The 17,061-nt window shown below is 39.9% G+C and overlaps 1 protein-coding gene across 2 annotated transcripts in view; it reads right to left on the bottom strand.

Moving 5' to 3' along the window:
• Positions 1–843: 843 nt before the first annotated feature.
• PPP2R2A (protein phosphatase 2 regulatory subunit Balpha) overlaps positions 844–17,061 on the bottom strand; it is an 83,120-nt gene continuing 66,902 nt past the window's right edge. For both annotated transcript variants that reach the window (XM_058670039.1, XM_058670040.1), the window contains 7 exons: positions 11,447–11,612; positions 9,475–9,587; positions 8,108–8,285; positions 6,405–6,569; positions 5,178–5,347; positions 4,420–4,511; positions 844–1,837 (listed from right to left, as the gene is read on the bottom strand). In XM_058670039.1, the coding sequence (XP_058526022.1) occupies positions 1,558–1,837; positions 4,420–4,511; positions 5,178–5,347; positions 6,405–6,569; positions 8,108–8,285; positions 9,475–9,587; positions 11,447–11,612 (1,164 nt within the window). In that variant the 3' untranslated portion in view covers positions 844–1,557. The remainder of the gene's footprint in view (positions 1,838–4,419; positions 4,512–5,177; positions 5,348–6,404; positions 6,570–8,107; positions 8,286–9,474; positions 9,588–11,446; positions 11,613–17,061) is intronic.

Raw genomic sequence — 17,061 nt, 5'->3', positions numbered from 1 at the left:
CCTCTAAAAATCAAGGCTGTAACATTATTGCTCAACCAAAATATACCACCACTCTTTAATAGAAATGCCCAATTCATCTCTTAAAAATAAAGTCCATTTCTTCTCCATTAAAGCTTTTTCAAGACTGACAAAGGTATATTGTACCTATTAAAAATAGGGGCATTCTTCATCTTTGGATAAGATATTACCACTCATACACAAATGACTAGACTTTTATTTGAGGCAGCCGCTGGGAGTCCAGTGAGCATTTAGCACTGTACCTTTAAAGCGTCTTCTTTAATACAACTTTGGAAAATCAAAAATAGAAGAAAAATATCTATGGCAAGTTACAATTAATTCTGATTTGACAGCAATAAAAAGTTATTTAGTGCAGTGTCAACTTTATGTATTAAATCATCTGATGTTAATTTCATGTTATAACACTGAATGACAAAAAAAAGTTTTTAACTTGTTAAAAAACACTTCAGTCTTTGACTTAGTATTTTATAAGGCAAAAAATGAAATTCAGCACTGTAAAAAGTCATTTTAAAATAAAGTCCTACAAATTTGGATCCCATTTATAATTCCATCAACAGGTAAATTATGTATCTGAAACCCTCTTAACTACAGTAAAAAATCTCTAGAATTCAGATTATGAAATCCTTAATAATATATACTTAAAAATGTTCATACAGAACCAATATGTCTCTTAATCCATGTTAAAGAACACTTGTTAAAAAAATTAACAAAAAATAGTAATAAAACAATGGAAACCCATTTAATTTTACTACATCCAAGGGTATGTAACAAAATACTGACTTAGAGAGGTAGATTAAAAAAAAATAAAATAAAAAGAAAACCAGATTCTCCATTCTTTGTCACTTTTATTCAGTAGTAGTTTTTTTCCTTATTTTCAGTGCCATACATGGCAAGGAGTGATTACAGCCAACTGTTATTAAAACATTTGTTCGCAACATATACCCCCTTTACCACTAACCCCAAACTGACTCATTTTGTGTGCTTTCATTCTTTTTGTAATATACCACCACCAAGACCAGGTGGGTGGGGCAAAGGTCAGAGAGATGACGGGGAGAGTCCAGGAGGTCAGAGAGGAGGAATGCTACAAGCCACAGTAAGAATGAGCTGTATTTAATTTAAAAAAGGGGAAGGAAGGGTGTACCCCACAATGATACAGTAATGAGGATACACAATTAAATCCCATAGCATGACTGAAGGCTTTCACTGTGTTTGACATCATCACAATGGAAGGCATAAAAAGTGGAGTAAATCAATGTTGATACAGTCCAATCTAGTCCATTAGGCAAGATGGTGCAAGAAGTCATTTAAATTAAAAGTGCCCTACCCTTACCTAAATGGCTAGCAGACATGGAGAACACCAAGTGATGAACCCACAGAGCTTTCTCCATGTAGCTATACAAAAATGTGTTGTCAAATGGCACACTGTCAAACACTGGAAAGGGGCACCACGATGGACCTCTCTCTTTTATAGGTACGAATGCTAGATTTCAACTATCTCAACTAAGCAGGAAGTGGGCTCCTCTCCTAGGAATGCCAACCCTAATTCACTTTGTCTTGAAATATATACAGATTGTTTGTAGTAGCTACAGCAATGATATTTTCCTTGGGGTGCCAGGCTGTATGAAGGATTTTCTTGTTGAAGTCTAGGCTGTCAACACTTATTTCATCTTTCTTTCGCTTGCCACTCGCACAGACTTTCCGAGGCTTCAAAACTGTGCGAGGTTTATTGTTTTCCCGTGATGCTTCTAGAGTTATATCTCGCTTTGTATTCCTGTCAAACATTCTGAAGAAATTATTGTAAGATCCAGTCATGACAACACTGTAAAAGCAGACAAAACAATAAGTGAAACAAAGGAGTAAGAGGTTGTTTTTAGCAGGTCAATTAAACCTAGCCTTAGGAAACAAACTACTCCAGCTGATTTGATTAACAAGACTGTTGATACCAAGTCAGTGACTAGAATAAACAGGAGACATTTAAAAATATTTGTTTTTATTGGAAAGGCAGATTTACAGACAGGAGGCGATGCAGAGAGGTGGGTGGGACACATGTTCTATTCCCCCCCGCCCCCCGCCCTGCTCCTGTGTCCTAGGGGAGGAGAGGCAGAGGGCCGCTCCTTGCTATTCAACTACGCAGCCGCCAGGAATGGAGGGTGGTTTTTTGATGGCGTCTTAGGAACTTTGATGTGGGGAACAGTGTTCTAGGCATTTGTACAATTCTAAAATCAAACTGTATGAAATACAGTTGTTAAGAAATCAATGTTTTCTCATTTAAACTATGAGTTTAATTTGTCCCAAGGGTGTTACTAGTTTAAATAATCACATTTTATGAATACTTATACTAAAATTAAAAAGTAGCATATAATTTTTTAAATAATAGAAATCCATTTTATTTATACTTCACTAAAAACATTTTAAGTATTAAAAGTATAAGCTCTGGGGTCAGTGTTGCTATAACAGGTAAAGCAGGCTAGGGCGCCATCATTCCATACGGGTGCCAGTTTAAATCCCAGAGGCTCCATGTCAGAACTAGCTCCTTAACTGGAAAGCAGCAGAGGCTGGCCCAAATCATTGGGTCGTTGCACCCATGTGGGAGACCAAGAAGTCATCCTGGATTCTGGTTTTAGACTGGCGCAACTCCAGCCTTTGTAGCCATTTGTATGGAAAGCGAACCAGTGGATGGAAGATCTCTGTCTTTCTATCTCTACCTCTTTGTAATGCTACCACTATCTTAAAAAAATAATAATAAAAAACAAATCTCAAAAAACAACAAAATGGGCCTAGATATGGTAGCTAGTGACTAAATCCTCGCCTTACATGCGCCGGAATCCCATAAGGGCACCAGTTTCTGTCCGGGCAGCTCCACTTCCCATCCATGGCCTGGGAAAGCAGTAGAGGATGGCCCAAAACCTTGGGTTCCTGCACCCTCATGGGAGACCTGGAAGAAGCTTCTGGCTTTGGACAGGCTCAGCTCCAGGTGTTATGGCCACTTGTGAAGTGAACCAGTGGATGAAAGATCTTTTTTCCTGTATCTCTTCTCTGTAAATCTGCCTTTCCAATAAAAATAAATCAATCTTTAAAAAAAAAAATCAGACAAAAGACAAAATATTTCAAGTTCTAATATCCTCTATTATAGAATAGACACATGCATATCAGATAACATCAGAAAACCTAAGCTATATATAAAAGCTGTGATAAAACTATTATAAAATACCTCTAAACAGTTTTAATCCCAAAATATTTTACTAGAACGTAATACTAAATGTTGACATTAAATACTGAAATAAAGATGTGCTTTTGCAAATAACAGTACACCTTTTGATTAGGTAATAAAACAAAATAAGAGGTTATAATAAATCTAACTACTTATGGTTAATACATCTGCAAATTACTTCTGTAAGATTTTTTTTTTAAAAAAAGATTTATTTTTATTACAAAGTCAGATATACAGAGAGGAGGAGAGACAGAGAGGAAGATCTTCCGTCCGATGATTCACTCCCCAAGTGAGCCGCAACGACTGGTGCTGCACCGATCTGAAGCCGGGAACCTGGAACCTCTTTCCAAGTCTCCCACGCGGGTGCAGGGTCCCAAAGCTTTGGGCCGTCCTCGACTGCTTTCCCAGGCCACAAGCAGGGAGCTGGATGGGAATTGGAGCTGCCGGGATTAGAACCGGCGCTCATATGGGATCCCGGTGCGTTCAAGGTGAGGACTTTAGCCACTAGGCGACGCTGCCGGGCCCGCTACCTAAATATTTTCAAGAACAACTGGGACAGCAGGATATTAACTGGTATTTTACCATTTTAATCGTTAGTGTGACAGAAATGTGATTTATCTGGTTCTAAAAAATTCTTACACATCTGTAAGTTTTAGTTATTTTCACATTTGCTTATGAAATTATGCTTCATTTTTATGTACCAGTATTAGCATGCTATCTATAAGATTACTAAATTTATTTCAAGGCATCCCATCAGGAAAATGAATTAGGGTTTTCCAGGCATAGGTACTGTGGTACAGCACATGAAGCATAACTTGGGATGGCCATACACCATACTCCATGTAAAGTCAGGTCGAGGCTCCTCCTCTTTTAGTTCAGCTCCTTGTGAAGGTGCCTGAGAAAGCAGCAGCAGATGGTGTAAGGGCTTAGGGCCTTGCCACCCAACTGAGTCTAGGATGGAATTCTAGCGCCTACTTTCAGTCTAGCTCTTTTCTGGCTATTTTGGGCATTTGGGAAGTGAAAAGCTGGATGGGAAGATTTCTGCCTGCCTTTCAAGTATATGAGTAAGTCTCAAGCAAAAAAGCCCTAATTTTTATCAAATGTGACAACCATTAACAGGAAGAATGTAAACCCCCTTTCCTCCAATGAAATTTATATCAAAATCAGCAGTTAAAATTAAAAGCAATTACCTGTCAGATCCATTCCAACAACATTCAAATTTGTCAAATATGCAGTCATTTTCATAGAGTGAACAAAGTTTACTTCTAAGGTATTCATGCACCTGAGGAAAAAACACAAGCAAGATATACATACACTTCTGTGTAACTTAACATAATTAGAAAAGTGTTTTCAACAAGTTCTTATCTTTAAATAGTAGTAAGAGGGCATTATATGTATGTATGTATGAACAAAACTTTTTAATCTCATTAAGTCTCTATATTCTTAGTAACACAAATGTGCATTTCAAGGAGGCCACACATCTTTCTGCTGTACAAGAAACAAGGACAACTTCCATTCTTGGTATGACACTTGTAACCCTGAGGAAAACATTCAGAATGGGAGGGGAAAAAAAAGACAAAATGGTACAGATACAAACCTCATAAAAGAAAATTACAGCAACATTTGAATCATCACTATATCGTTTTCAGTCCTTCACATACTGCTGGAAATATGAATGCCCTGCTAACTTTTATGTTATTATTTTCTGGGCATAGTTTAAGTGAGAACTGTTCCTTATTGCATACAGATGCTTTGCACAGCATGACCATACTGTTCTTGTAATAAAATACATGGTCACTGTGGGTAGGCACCACTTGAATATTTGATGGTATTACTCAATATTATTTACACAGTATTTAAAGCAACATGAAAATGTACTTATCTGTTTTCTGAGTTATTACTCTATTTAGACACAAATGCTCATTCAAAGAAAAAACTCCACAAGTACCTGATATGTTTCCACAGGCCTGTTTTCCATATTTAAGTCCCAAATTTTGACTGACAAATAGTCTCTAGTCATCATATATCGACCACTATGGCTGAATTTTACATCAGAAATAGAAGAGATGATTTCAGAAAAAAATGACCTGTTACTGGGGTCTTCTGGTTCTTCAAACACTAAAAACAAGCAAAAGAATAAAAAGGCAAGGTGTACAATATTCTGGCTTATACAAAATAATTCCCTGGAAAGTTTATTTGGAGTCACATAGTCAATTTTTCCAGATACACTGGGGCTTGTAACTCCAACTATCAGGTTGATTATTGGTGTATTCTATTTTGCAGCAGCCTTCACTAACTTGACCTCTGTCATCACCAGAAAAAGCATGTTATTCTACCTAGCCACATCATGCTATAATTTTATGTTCTAGTGGCCAAATAAAAATTAATTTGGTAAACAGGCATGCACCAATTTTCATACTTATGTAAAAACTGACTCAACAGCATGAAAATACTGTGACCCTTATAACTTTTTTAATCCAGTAGTTTTCAAACCTCATTTAAGCTAACAAAGCCTCTGAATATTCCTAGGAAGCTTAAAATACAAGAGAAAAAAGAATGAGGAGCGGAGGAACGAAAAGTACGTTGAAAAGAATTCCATTAAAAATATATTCTCAGGGCCTGGCAGCGTGGCCTAGTGGCTAAAGTCCTCGCACCTTGAACACGCTGGGATCCCACTTGGGCGCCGGTTCTAATCCCGGCAGTTCCAATGCCCATCCAGCTCCCTGCTTGTGGCCTGGGAAAGCAGTCGAGGATGGCCCAAAGCTTTGGGACCCTGCACCCACGTGGGACACCTAGAAAGAAGTTCCTGATTCCCGGCTTTCGATCGGTGCAGCACCGGCTGTTGTGGTCACTTGGGGAGTGAATCATTGGACGGAAGATCTTCCTCTCTGTCTCTCCTCCTCTCTGTATATCTTTGTAATAAAAATAAAAGAAATCTTTAAAAAAGTATATATATACATATATATATATACATACATATATATATATATATTCTTAGAGACCAAAAGAAACACCCCTCCAAGAGAACTTTACCACAGTCTTTCAGTGGAGTACCATGTGATGACCCAGGTAGAGGGAGGGAGTTTTAAAAGAGGGCATGGGCATAAAAGTTTAAGATCTGTAAATGCAGATGTTAGCTTCCTACTGACCGCCATTTTCAAGGAGATAAACTTACATTTAGAATGCCTATCACAGAGCGCAGACGCCCTCATGTCACATAACCGAATAGTGCCTTTACTGCTGCTGTATACAAATGTGTTACAGCTATTTGGATGGAATTCTGCTGCTGTAATCACTTCTGTTAGCTCTTCCATGTTGGCAGGCTTAATATCCACGATATCTGGATAGTGTTTTATTAAGGAATTTACACGTAGAAAAAAAGACAAATGCACTTTTACGTTTCTCACATTTAAAATCCACACACAGATTTAGACTCAAGTATCAGCCTGGAATTACATTCTACTTGAATATAAATTCCAGAAATATTCAAAACTTATACTGCTAAAATGTGATAAATCTTAAAGAAAAATATGGCAAATTTTAAGCCACCTAGGAATGTGAAAGTCTAAACCAGAAATCATATAGGAAAGATGATAAATAAATCATTCTTTAAAGTATTAAAGAGAATTCCAAACAAAACCCTTAGAGGGTGAAAAAGAGAAATTATGTAGTTACAAATGTAACAGTTAATTTACAATAAAAGATGCATATAACAAGGCAAACAAATACAGTAAGAAAAAAAACAGGAAAAAGAAAATTTTGATTGTTCAACCACTTATGCTAAACCATGAATGCAAGAAATACAAATAATATTTTTTGATGAACTACTACTTATCTGCGGATAAATTAAAAATCTCACGGTAAAGGCAAACAAACAAAAAACAAGTCCAAATTTCAAAAATACATAATTACTACTAGTTAACATTTATCAGGAAATATAAAATCATTTAAAGGCATTTGTATAATTGCATGCATATATTATGCATATGTATCTAAGTATACATGTTTTCATGTCACATACTGATATATGGACAGAAAACTTCCACAGGGATAACAAATAATAAAATTCAAAGAAATATTTTTTGTTGATTTTACACTATAATATTATCATGCCTTGTAAAAACTTATTTTCCAGACCAATCATCCATCTGCTGGTTCATTCCCCAAACAGCTGCAACTGGCTGGAGCTGTGCTAGTCCCAAGACAGGATGCAGGAGCTTACTTCAGGTCACCCGTGTGTCTGTGGGATCTAAGAATGTGGGTAATTTTCTGTGCTTTCCCAGGAACATAAGTAGAGAGCTGGATGGAAACCAGACTGGCAAGAACTCAAACTGGCACCTATATGGATGCACTACAATGCCAAGCAATAGCCCCCTAATTCATATTTTCATAATAAAAAAAGTTGAACATTAAATTATAGATCCAGCTCCCTGGGAAAGCAGCGAAAGATGGTCCAAGTTCTTGGGCTTCTGTACCCACGTGAGAGCCTGAAGAAGTTACAGGTTCCTGGCTTTGGACCAATCCAACTCCAGCCATTTGGGGAGTGAACCAGCTGATGCAGGATTTCTCACTCTGTCTTTCCTATCTGTGAATATGCCTTAAAAAGTCAATGTGTAAAATAAGAATGAAAACCCTAGTAGATGAAAAAATCTCGCAAATCATCAAATTCTTGAAAATTTCATAAATTCAAGCTTTATGTCAATACATTATATTCCTTATCAAACTTCAAATAATTTTCATGTTTATGCTATGAAAAAGGTAGCAGACATCAAATATATTAAGATACCATAAGCAGCAATCAAATGCACTGAAGAGACAAAAATAAACCCAACATGGGTACAATAAGCCTCAACACAAAAACAGAAACCAAATGGATACTAAAACTCCTGTCTGTAATTTCCAGATGCCAAAGATTAATCCGCAAATCATCTGCAGATAAATAAGTTTCATAATCACTATTAATAGAAATTGAGTTGATGTGATATGTGTGAGCATTGGCAAATATTCTTCGTGGACTGGCCTCAACCATTAGATCCATGGGCCTAAAGACTGGTACCTGTCAACAAGATACAAGAAAACAAATTACAAAAGGCACATCAAGTTCAGAACACTTCATTACTCTAATTTTTGAGAGGACAATAAATGCTGTAAGATTACAAAAATTACTTCTAAAAGGAACTGATGCTGACACTTTAAAATGTTGAAATGAGAAGAAAATGAACAATTTTGGCACTTTATCTTAAACTTCACTGATTTTTCTGTTTAGTTGGAAGAGGACAGAGAATAATGAGACAGAGAAATATTGTTTCTGATGGCTCACTTTCCAAATACCAATAACAGCTAGAGCTGGGTCAGTTCAAAATCAGGAAGCAGGAACTGCATATCTGGGTCTCCCATATGGGTGGCAGGAACCCAAGCACTGAGTCATCACCTGCCTACCAGGATACATATTAGCAGGCAATTGGGGAGGAAATGGAGGTGGAACTTGATCCTATGCAATCCAATAAAGGATGTGGGCATCCCACATAACAGCTCAACCAGATACACCACACAATGGCAGCCCGTAATTCACCTTATTTTGTTGGTAGCGATGCAATTAAAATTTACAGTTCTTCTTGGTTCCAATCATGTGCTCTGAAGATGTGCAGTGCAAATAAATGCTTATTAGTTTATACCAATAAGGCCCAAAATGAAATTAACCCATTGTATCCAACTGTTGATATCTTAGTTACAACTGTAAAATACGGCCCATTTCTACTTTTTTAAACTCCAAGAATTAATCTTGAAAGCTTAATCTTCATTTTTTAACATATTTGTTACTCAATACCATGTCAATTAATTCCATAATGTTGTTTTTGTTGATGTTATGTCGTAGATTTTAATTGATTGGGATGATATTCTGCCAGCTCTGCCTTCAGGCCAGAGATGGTCTCCCCAAGAAACCACTGAATTTATCTGGACAATAAGATGCTGGACTCAATGCTTGCAATGGAAGAATCTTGACTGAATTTGAACTGTAATACTGCACCAAGATGGAGGAATCCACCATGGGGGGAGGGTATGGGGAAGGGTTGGGGGAATCCCAGAGCCTATAAAACATAATGCAATGTAATTAAAAAAAAAAAAAAAAAAAAGCTTAATCTTGTAATAGTTAACACTGCAACAGTGAGTGCAAGACCATGATCTAAACTACATAGTATGAACACAGATTACTATTCATCAGAAATTATTTTCCATATACTTACTCGTAGTGTAGTAACGGTAGTAGGATCTCTATACCTTCCATCTTCCTCTTTCAAATTATACCCTTCTGGTCTTTTGTCCCTTTCACTGATTTTCCATAATTTTATTGTTTTATCTGAGGAGAGAATAAAGCATTAATAATGCTAGAACAAAAAAACACTTTAAAGCATTTTTAAAATGCCATTTTCATTATTTCCCCTAGATTTTTCCTTTTAAAAACTTGGTATTACCTAGTAAACAAAAGCAAATACACATAGAAATTACAAATTTACACATTTAATCTAAAGTTTCATGTGAGGCTCAAATCAAATCACAGGCTAGATCTCTAGCCATACACGTAAATACATACAAGTCTATATATGCTTCAAATGGAATAACAACAAACCTTAAAGGCAATAAATAAGTCATCTAAAGATTGCCTGTTATGGGCCCAGGTTCATGTCCTGGCGGTCCCACTTCCCATCCTGTTTGTGGCATGGGAAAGCAGTCAAGGATGGCCAAAAGCTTTGAGATCCTGCAATTGCATGGGAGACCCAGAAAAAGCTCCTGGCTCCTAGCTTCAGATCAGATCAGCTCTGGCTGTTACAGCCACTTGAGGAGTGAACCAGAAAACAAAATATTTTTCTCTCTGTAAATGTGCCTTTGCAATAAAAAAATAAATCTTAAAAAAGACTGCCTGTTACACAGACTATCTCCTTTGGTTCTACTTCCTAGCAGAGTCCATCCAAGACTCCACAGATGTCCTTTATAATACCTGAGGCCTCTGTTTAAATATAGTACAGTCACCAACCATCCTTCGTTTCTTGCAAATTCAAACTACTTTCTTGCAAATTCAGTGTCTTAAATTACCACTGCTTCATCTGTCAAAACTAAGAACACAGACTATGTATCACTATTAGCTGGGGCAAGATGACATAGCCAGTTAATTCTCTGCCGGCAGCACTGCTATTCCATAAGGGCACCAATTCATGTCCCCATTCCTCTTTGACATGGCTCCCTTCTCTCATTCATAAATGAAGCAAAACAGAGATTTCTTAAGACACATAAAAATTAAAAGAACCGGGGAGGAGGGGAGTGCGGGGAGGGGTGTGTGTGTACCCAGCACAGTGGCTCAACTGGCTAATACACATGCAAATGCAGGCTCATGTCCTGGCTGGCTGCTCCACTTCTGACCCAGCTCTCAGCTTAGTCTTAGAGTAGCGGAGGATGGGCTAAGTCTTTGTGACTCTGCACCCACGTGGGACACCTGGAAGAAGCTCTTGGTTCCCAGCTTTGGATCTACTCAGCTCTGAACATCTGGAAAGTGAACCAGCAGATGCAAGACTATATTTCCTTCTCTCACTGTAAAGCTTACCTTTCAAATAAAAATAAATTAAACAAAAACAACAACTAAAGAAAAAAAAAAAATCCCAAAAGATCAAGGGGTTGGTGCTGTGGGGTAACAGGTTAAGCTGCAACCTGTGACACTGGCATTCCAAGTATTGGCAGTGAAAATCTGGGCAAGTGGAGACGCTAAAGTGGACTACGTTAGCCAGTGGATTCTGAAGAGATTTCACTGTGCTTGAAATGGTGAGATTGGCAGTAATTCAGAATAGCTGAATTGTGGAAACCACTTGAGCAGTGCTCTCGGAGCATGCCCCACATTGGGGAACCTGGGATAGTTGCGAGGGTGGGTGTGGCTTCTCCCTTGCTCTCTTTCTGGCCCCAGATACAGGAAGGAAAAAGAGTATGTAGTCCTTGACCCTTTGAGCCCTAATCAACTATGTCAAGATCATAATAAGTAAGTAATAAATAAATAAATTTGTATTAAAAAAGGCATGTGAACTATAATAAAAAGTCATATTTTGTATAAGAAAAAAATTCCTCCAATTAGATTTACAGAGATGCCTAAATAACAATCCCTCTTTGAATGAAGAAAAGTTGCCTATGGATATGTGTGCAGAGTGGGCACATAAGGAGAAAATGTGTACTTACCATTAGTAGACAATAGAAACTGAGCAGCATTTTTCTGGGGTAACCACCTAATTTTGTTGATCTTTTCTTCTATTTCTAAACTTTTCAAGTAGTCAAACTCTGGTTCATGGCTCTGAAAGGTGCTGTAAACATTGTATTCTCCTCTGCTATGGGATTGGATTTTGTTCTAAAATGGAAACAAACATTTGGACCATTGTTGAGAAATATCTCAAAGTAACCAAACATGAGCAATTCTATCAATCTTGGCAAGCTCTGACAGGTGCACTTTACACACAATTAGATTGTCTCATGCTTGAAGGTTTCCGAGGAATCAATAAGAAATCTTAAAGGGGAGGGGGGCTGAAATAAAACTCATTAAATAGACTCATTCAATAATATTTTTAGAACAAGGATGTAGAGCAGGTATTGGAACAGCAGTTAAGCTGCTGCTTCTGACACGAGGTTAGGTCCATTCTAGTTTTCTACTAAAGGACATCCTAGGAAACACAGATGGCTCAAGTACTTGGGCCTCTGTGATTTACATGGAAACTCAGAATCTGAATCCCTGGTTGCTGGATTTGACCTGGTACACCCTTGCTGTTAGGGACACTGGAGGAGTGACCTGGAAGATAGAAAAGTTTTCTGGTCTCTTGCCTTCCAAAGAAACAAAATAAACCTTAAAAAGTCAACTGTTCAAGTAAATGCAATGACTCCATTTACACACTCATTCCAACTAGTCACTGCTGTCCAGACCTGATAATATCCCACAATCACTGTTACCCAACATCTCCTCCTCATATACCCTGATTAACAACGGCTTGCCTTTCTTTACCCATCCTTCTTTATAGCATTATATCCAATGTTATTTTAGTTATGTAAGCTATGTCTAAGAGATTAGTGTTAAAACTACTTCTTAATCAAACCTGAGCATAAGTCAGAATTCATCAGGCTCAGCTTCATACTTTCCGATCTATTATCACATAATTAAAATGCTTTTATCAAAAACATTAGATTTATAGTTTAAATACACAGAAAAGTGACAAACAAAAAAGGATACTCTTGAGTCAATTCTTTCGAGTAACCAAACAAAATGTAAAAGATTACTTGATAATAACAGCAGCTGATCATAATCAAACATATGAAAATAAAGTCTATCTGAATCACCTTGCAAGCCCCACACTTGGCATGTGTGTTCTACTAGCTTTTGACCTGTTTTCATGGGTGCAATTATATTTCAACCTTCTGACAGCACTATCACATACTAGTCAGTGTATTTGCCAATGTTAAGAATGTAGAGTGTAGCAAAAGAACATAATGTACCTCAGGGACGTGCAGGAAATAAATCAAACTCTGGGCCATGGTCTTACTACATTCATCCATCAAATCAGATCACTTAATTCATTAATGGTATACACACTCAAATATCACTTCAGAAGAAATACCATAAACCTTCTACCTAAAGTTGCTCAGGCTCACCAGGCTCATCATATGAAGGAAAAGTTGATGTGCTAAACAGATTTTTAGTATCAAGGACACATTTTAAAATTTTCATTTAAAGCTTAAAGCAAGAGATGGTAGTATTCAAGCACAAAAGACTTAAAAGTCTTCAAGTGACTAATTTGTGTAAAAGGAAAATAGAAAGTAGAAATTAAGGTCTCTACAACTGAATTAAACAGTACAAAGAGCCAAGGGAAGCTACACACCAAACTCATTTAAGGACCAACATGGAAAAACATAACCTTATTAAAATACTTTCCATGAACATGATGGAGTCTACATATTACCTACTACATGATCCAAAAAACACAATTATGGAGTTTGTCTAGCAGTTTCACTGCACTTCAAGAAGGACCATCTCTTTACATCAGGGAAAAAAATGCATGGCACAAAATCATGTTTTAAAAGTTAAAGCTGGGCCCGGCGGCGTGGCCTAGCAGCTAAAGTCCTCGCCTTGAACGCCTCGGGATCTCATATGGGCGCCGGTTCTAATCCCGGCAGCTCCACTTCACATCTAGCTCCCTGCTTGTGGCCTGGGAAAGCAGTTGAGGACGGCCCAATGCATTGGGACCCTGCACTTGCATGGGAGACCCGGAGGAGGTTCCTGGTTCCCGGATTCAGATCGGCACAGCACCAGCCCATTGCGGATCACTTGGGGAGTGAATCATCGGATGGAAGATCTTCCTCTCTGTCTCTCCTCCTCTCTGTATATCTGACTCTGCAATAAAACAAATAAATCTTAAAAAAAAAAAAAAGTTAAAGCCACAGGACTGAGTACAAGCATTAGCTTGACCTCTCAAAGTATCACCCAGCCAGGCCGGACCCAATGCTGGGGACTCAGGCCAAAGTCACTGCCGCCAGGTGGTGACTGAGTCTTGGGCTTTGAGTGGCCATTGCGCCTATTTGGCGCTAGGCTCTGCCTGCTGGCTGCCCAGCGGCGAACTCTGGAGTTTTTAGGATATGTAATTGTTGCCTAGGGACATCCATGGATAAGGCCAGTATGAGTGTAGGTGAGGAATGAATTCTGGGCAATTCAGCAACACGGTCACAGAACTTGCTAGCAAGTGTGGGGACTGAGACCTAGTGACTTGGAAAGGAGAGTCCATAAGATCTATTTAGCCCAGACTGATTCACCAACCCACACGGGAATCCTGAGATGGGCTATTAGCACAGAGCATCACTGACTGCCATACACCAGTCCACACAAAAACTATGGCTGGGGTCCTATCTGGCAGGGCTAGGTACCAGTACCTCACTGACTGGTGGAACAGGGGACGGGTCACACTTGGCAGGGTCAAGACACTAACCAGCAGCGATAGAACCAGGTCCGGGGGTGTGGATTCTGTGGGGGAAGTGTGGGCCGAACCTTGTGGAAATATAAGTACCACTGGTTAGCTCATGAGCTGGAGTGGTGATGGGCCGAGCCAGGTGTGACCAAGGAACCTGCCATCACATACGAGTAAAGGACCCGACAACAGCCTGGGCAGAGGCAGGTCAAGGCAGCAGCAGTTGAATGTGCACCCTAAAACAGGATGTGGGGTGGGCCGAGCTGCACCTAGAAGGGGGAGGACCAGGCAGGGCCAAGCAAACCTTAACTCATAAGAAAATCAGGCTGGAACATAGGTCATGCCAAACTAGGCTCTTACACCGACTGGTCTGCATGAACCAGGGATACTAGGCCACAGCATCGAAGGCAAAGGCTGAGAAGGGTGAGAGGCTAAGCCAACTGGGTCAAAGCAATCACTGGCATGCATGTAATCTAGGGCTGGGACAGGCTCAGTTGGGGAGCTGACAGTATACCCTTGCTGGGTTGGGGTTCCCATGGGAGAGTGTGGGGGCCCAAGTGGGGGCTGCGTTCTGCTCTGGATATGGCTGCAATCTCCCTTGGCACAAGTGTGAAGTAAGGCTGGGTACACCTAATCATTTGGTGCTCTGGAGCACCAATTTAGTGCTCTGGAGAACCTGGGTAGATGTGGGATGGACTAGGCCAGGTTTCTGCCCCTACTGAGCCATGTGTGAGCAGTGTCTGGGTATGGATGAGCTTTGGCTGGCCTGAAACATCCAACAGTAAGAACTGGAATGGACTAAAGGCCAGTCAAGAAAGGCCACTGTCCCTACCAGGACAGGAAATGGACTAAGTAGGGCTGGCCCATGGACCCACCAGTAAGCCAAGATCTGCTGATGGAGGAGCTTGGGAAATTTCTCTGTTGGACACAATCCCTGCAGGTGAGCAGAGGAACCACGATAGGGAGTAACCCAGAACACTCTGAATAGATTTCATCAGCTTGGAACAGCGAGACTGGCAGCAATTCAGATCTGCTGAGCTATAACAACTGCTTGAGCAGACCCTCGGAGCATGTCCCACATCAGGGACCTGGGATGGGTGGGAGGCTGGGAGGCTGGGTACGGCTTCTCCCTTTGTCTCTCCCCTGGCCCCAGATACAGGGGAAAAAAGATTAGTGTGGAAAAAATGATCTTACCTACTTTCCTGTAGCCATTGACCCTTTGTACCCGAATAAACTGTAAAATTATAAAATACACACACACTTAGGCATTTCTATAAAACAAAAAGTTAAAGGCTCAGGACTAAATACAAGCATTAGCTTGCCCTCTCAAAGTATCATGTTTTTAAAATTATACTAAAAGAATTCTTTTTTTTTTTAAAGATTTATTATTATTGGAAAGCCGGATATACAGAGGAGGAGAGACAGAGAGGAAGATCTTCCATCCGATGTTTCACTCCCCAAGTGATCCGCAACAGCCGGTGCTGTGCCGATCCTAAGCCGGGAACCAGGAAACTCTTCCGGGTCTCCTACACGGGTGCAGTGTCCCAAGGCCTTGGGCCGTGCTTGACTGCTTTCCCAGGCCACAAGCAGGGAGCTGGATGGGAAGTAGAGCTGCCGGGATTAGAACCGGCGCCCAAGTGGGATCCCGGGGCGTTCAAGGCGAGGACTTTAGCCGCTAGGCCACGCCGCCGGGCCCCTAAAAGAATTCTTACAGACAAATCCGCAGGAGGGCCAGCATAGAGGTGTAGTAGGCTAAGCCTCTGTCTGCAGCACCAACGTCCAACAGAGGAGGAGGCTCACATTCCAGCTGCTGCACTTCTGATTCAGCTCCCTTCACATGGATTGGGAATGCAGTAGAGGATGGTTCAAATGCTTGGGCCCCTGCACCCATGTGGGAGAAGCAAAACAGACTGCTGCCTTGAAATATACCATGAGCTAGATTGTATTGCAGAAGATAAAACAAAATGAAGAAAAACAAAACAGCCTAAGTTTCAAATCGCTCAATTCAAAAGAATTGTTACACAGCACAATCCAGCAGAACAATTAAATGTTTAAACAGAAATAAAAGCAAGACAGTGAATTTTTATAATTTAAGTCATAACTCTTCAAATATGAAAATAAAAGCACAGTGCAGAAAGAGTGACAAATTTGAATAAAAAAGAAAAAGAAAACATTTAAAGTTCCAAAAAGCCACAACATTTTGTACATCCTTAGTGTGAAAAAGGTCTTGAAAAATCAGTTAGAGGGGCCTGGTGTGGTAGCCTAGTGGCTAAAGTCCTCGCTTGTTTGTGCCAAGACCCCATATCTGAGCAGGTTTGAATCCTGGCTGCTCCACTTTCCGTCCAGCTCCCTGCTCGTGGCCTGGGAGAGCAGTCGAAGATGGCCATAAGCCTTGGGACCTTGCACCTGCATGGCAGACCTGGAAAAAGCTCCTGGCTTCAGATCGGCTCAGCTCCGGCCGTTGCGGCTAGTTAGGTAGTGAATGAACGGAAGGAAGATCTCTGTCTCTCCTCCTCTCTGTTAATCTGACTTTGAAATAATAATAATAAATAAATAAATCTAAAAAAGAACAAACTAAAGTTATACATTTACATGTTATTACAACTTGTTTTATTAATACTCCTTTAATTTGCTCATTATAGGCAACCATATTTGGTTTACATTTTGTAACAAAAAAGTAGTCCTTAGGCCCAGCACTGTGGTACAGCAGGTAAAGCTGCGACCTGCGACCTGCGACCCTTGCACGCCCAACAGGCACCAGGTAATGTGCTGGCTGTTCTACTTGCAATCCAGTTCACAGATAAGGGCCTGTGAAAAGCAGCAGAGCGTCCCACAGGCTTGGGTCTCTGCTAC

The sequence above is a fragment of the Ochotona princeps genome, chromosome 11, assembly GCF_030435755.1.
Source record: "Ochotona princeps isolate mOchPri1 chromosome 11, mOchPri1.hap1, whole genome shotgun sequence".
NCBI lineage: Eukaryota > Metazoa > Chordata > Mammalia > Lagomorpha > Ochotonidae > Ochotona > Ochotona princeps.
This window is presented reverse-complemented; position numbering and strand designations above follow the sequence as displayed.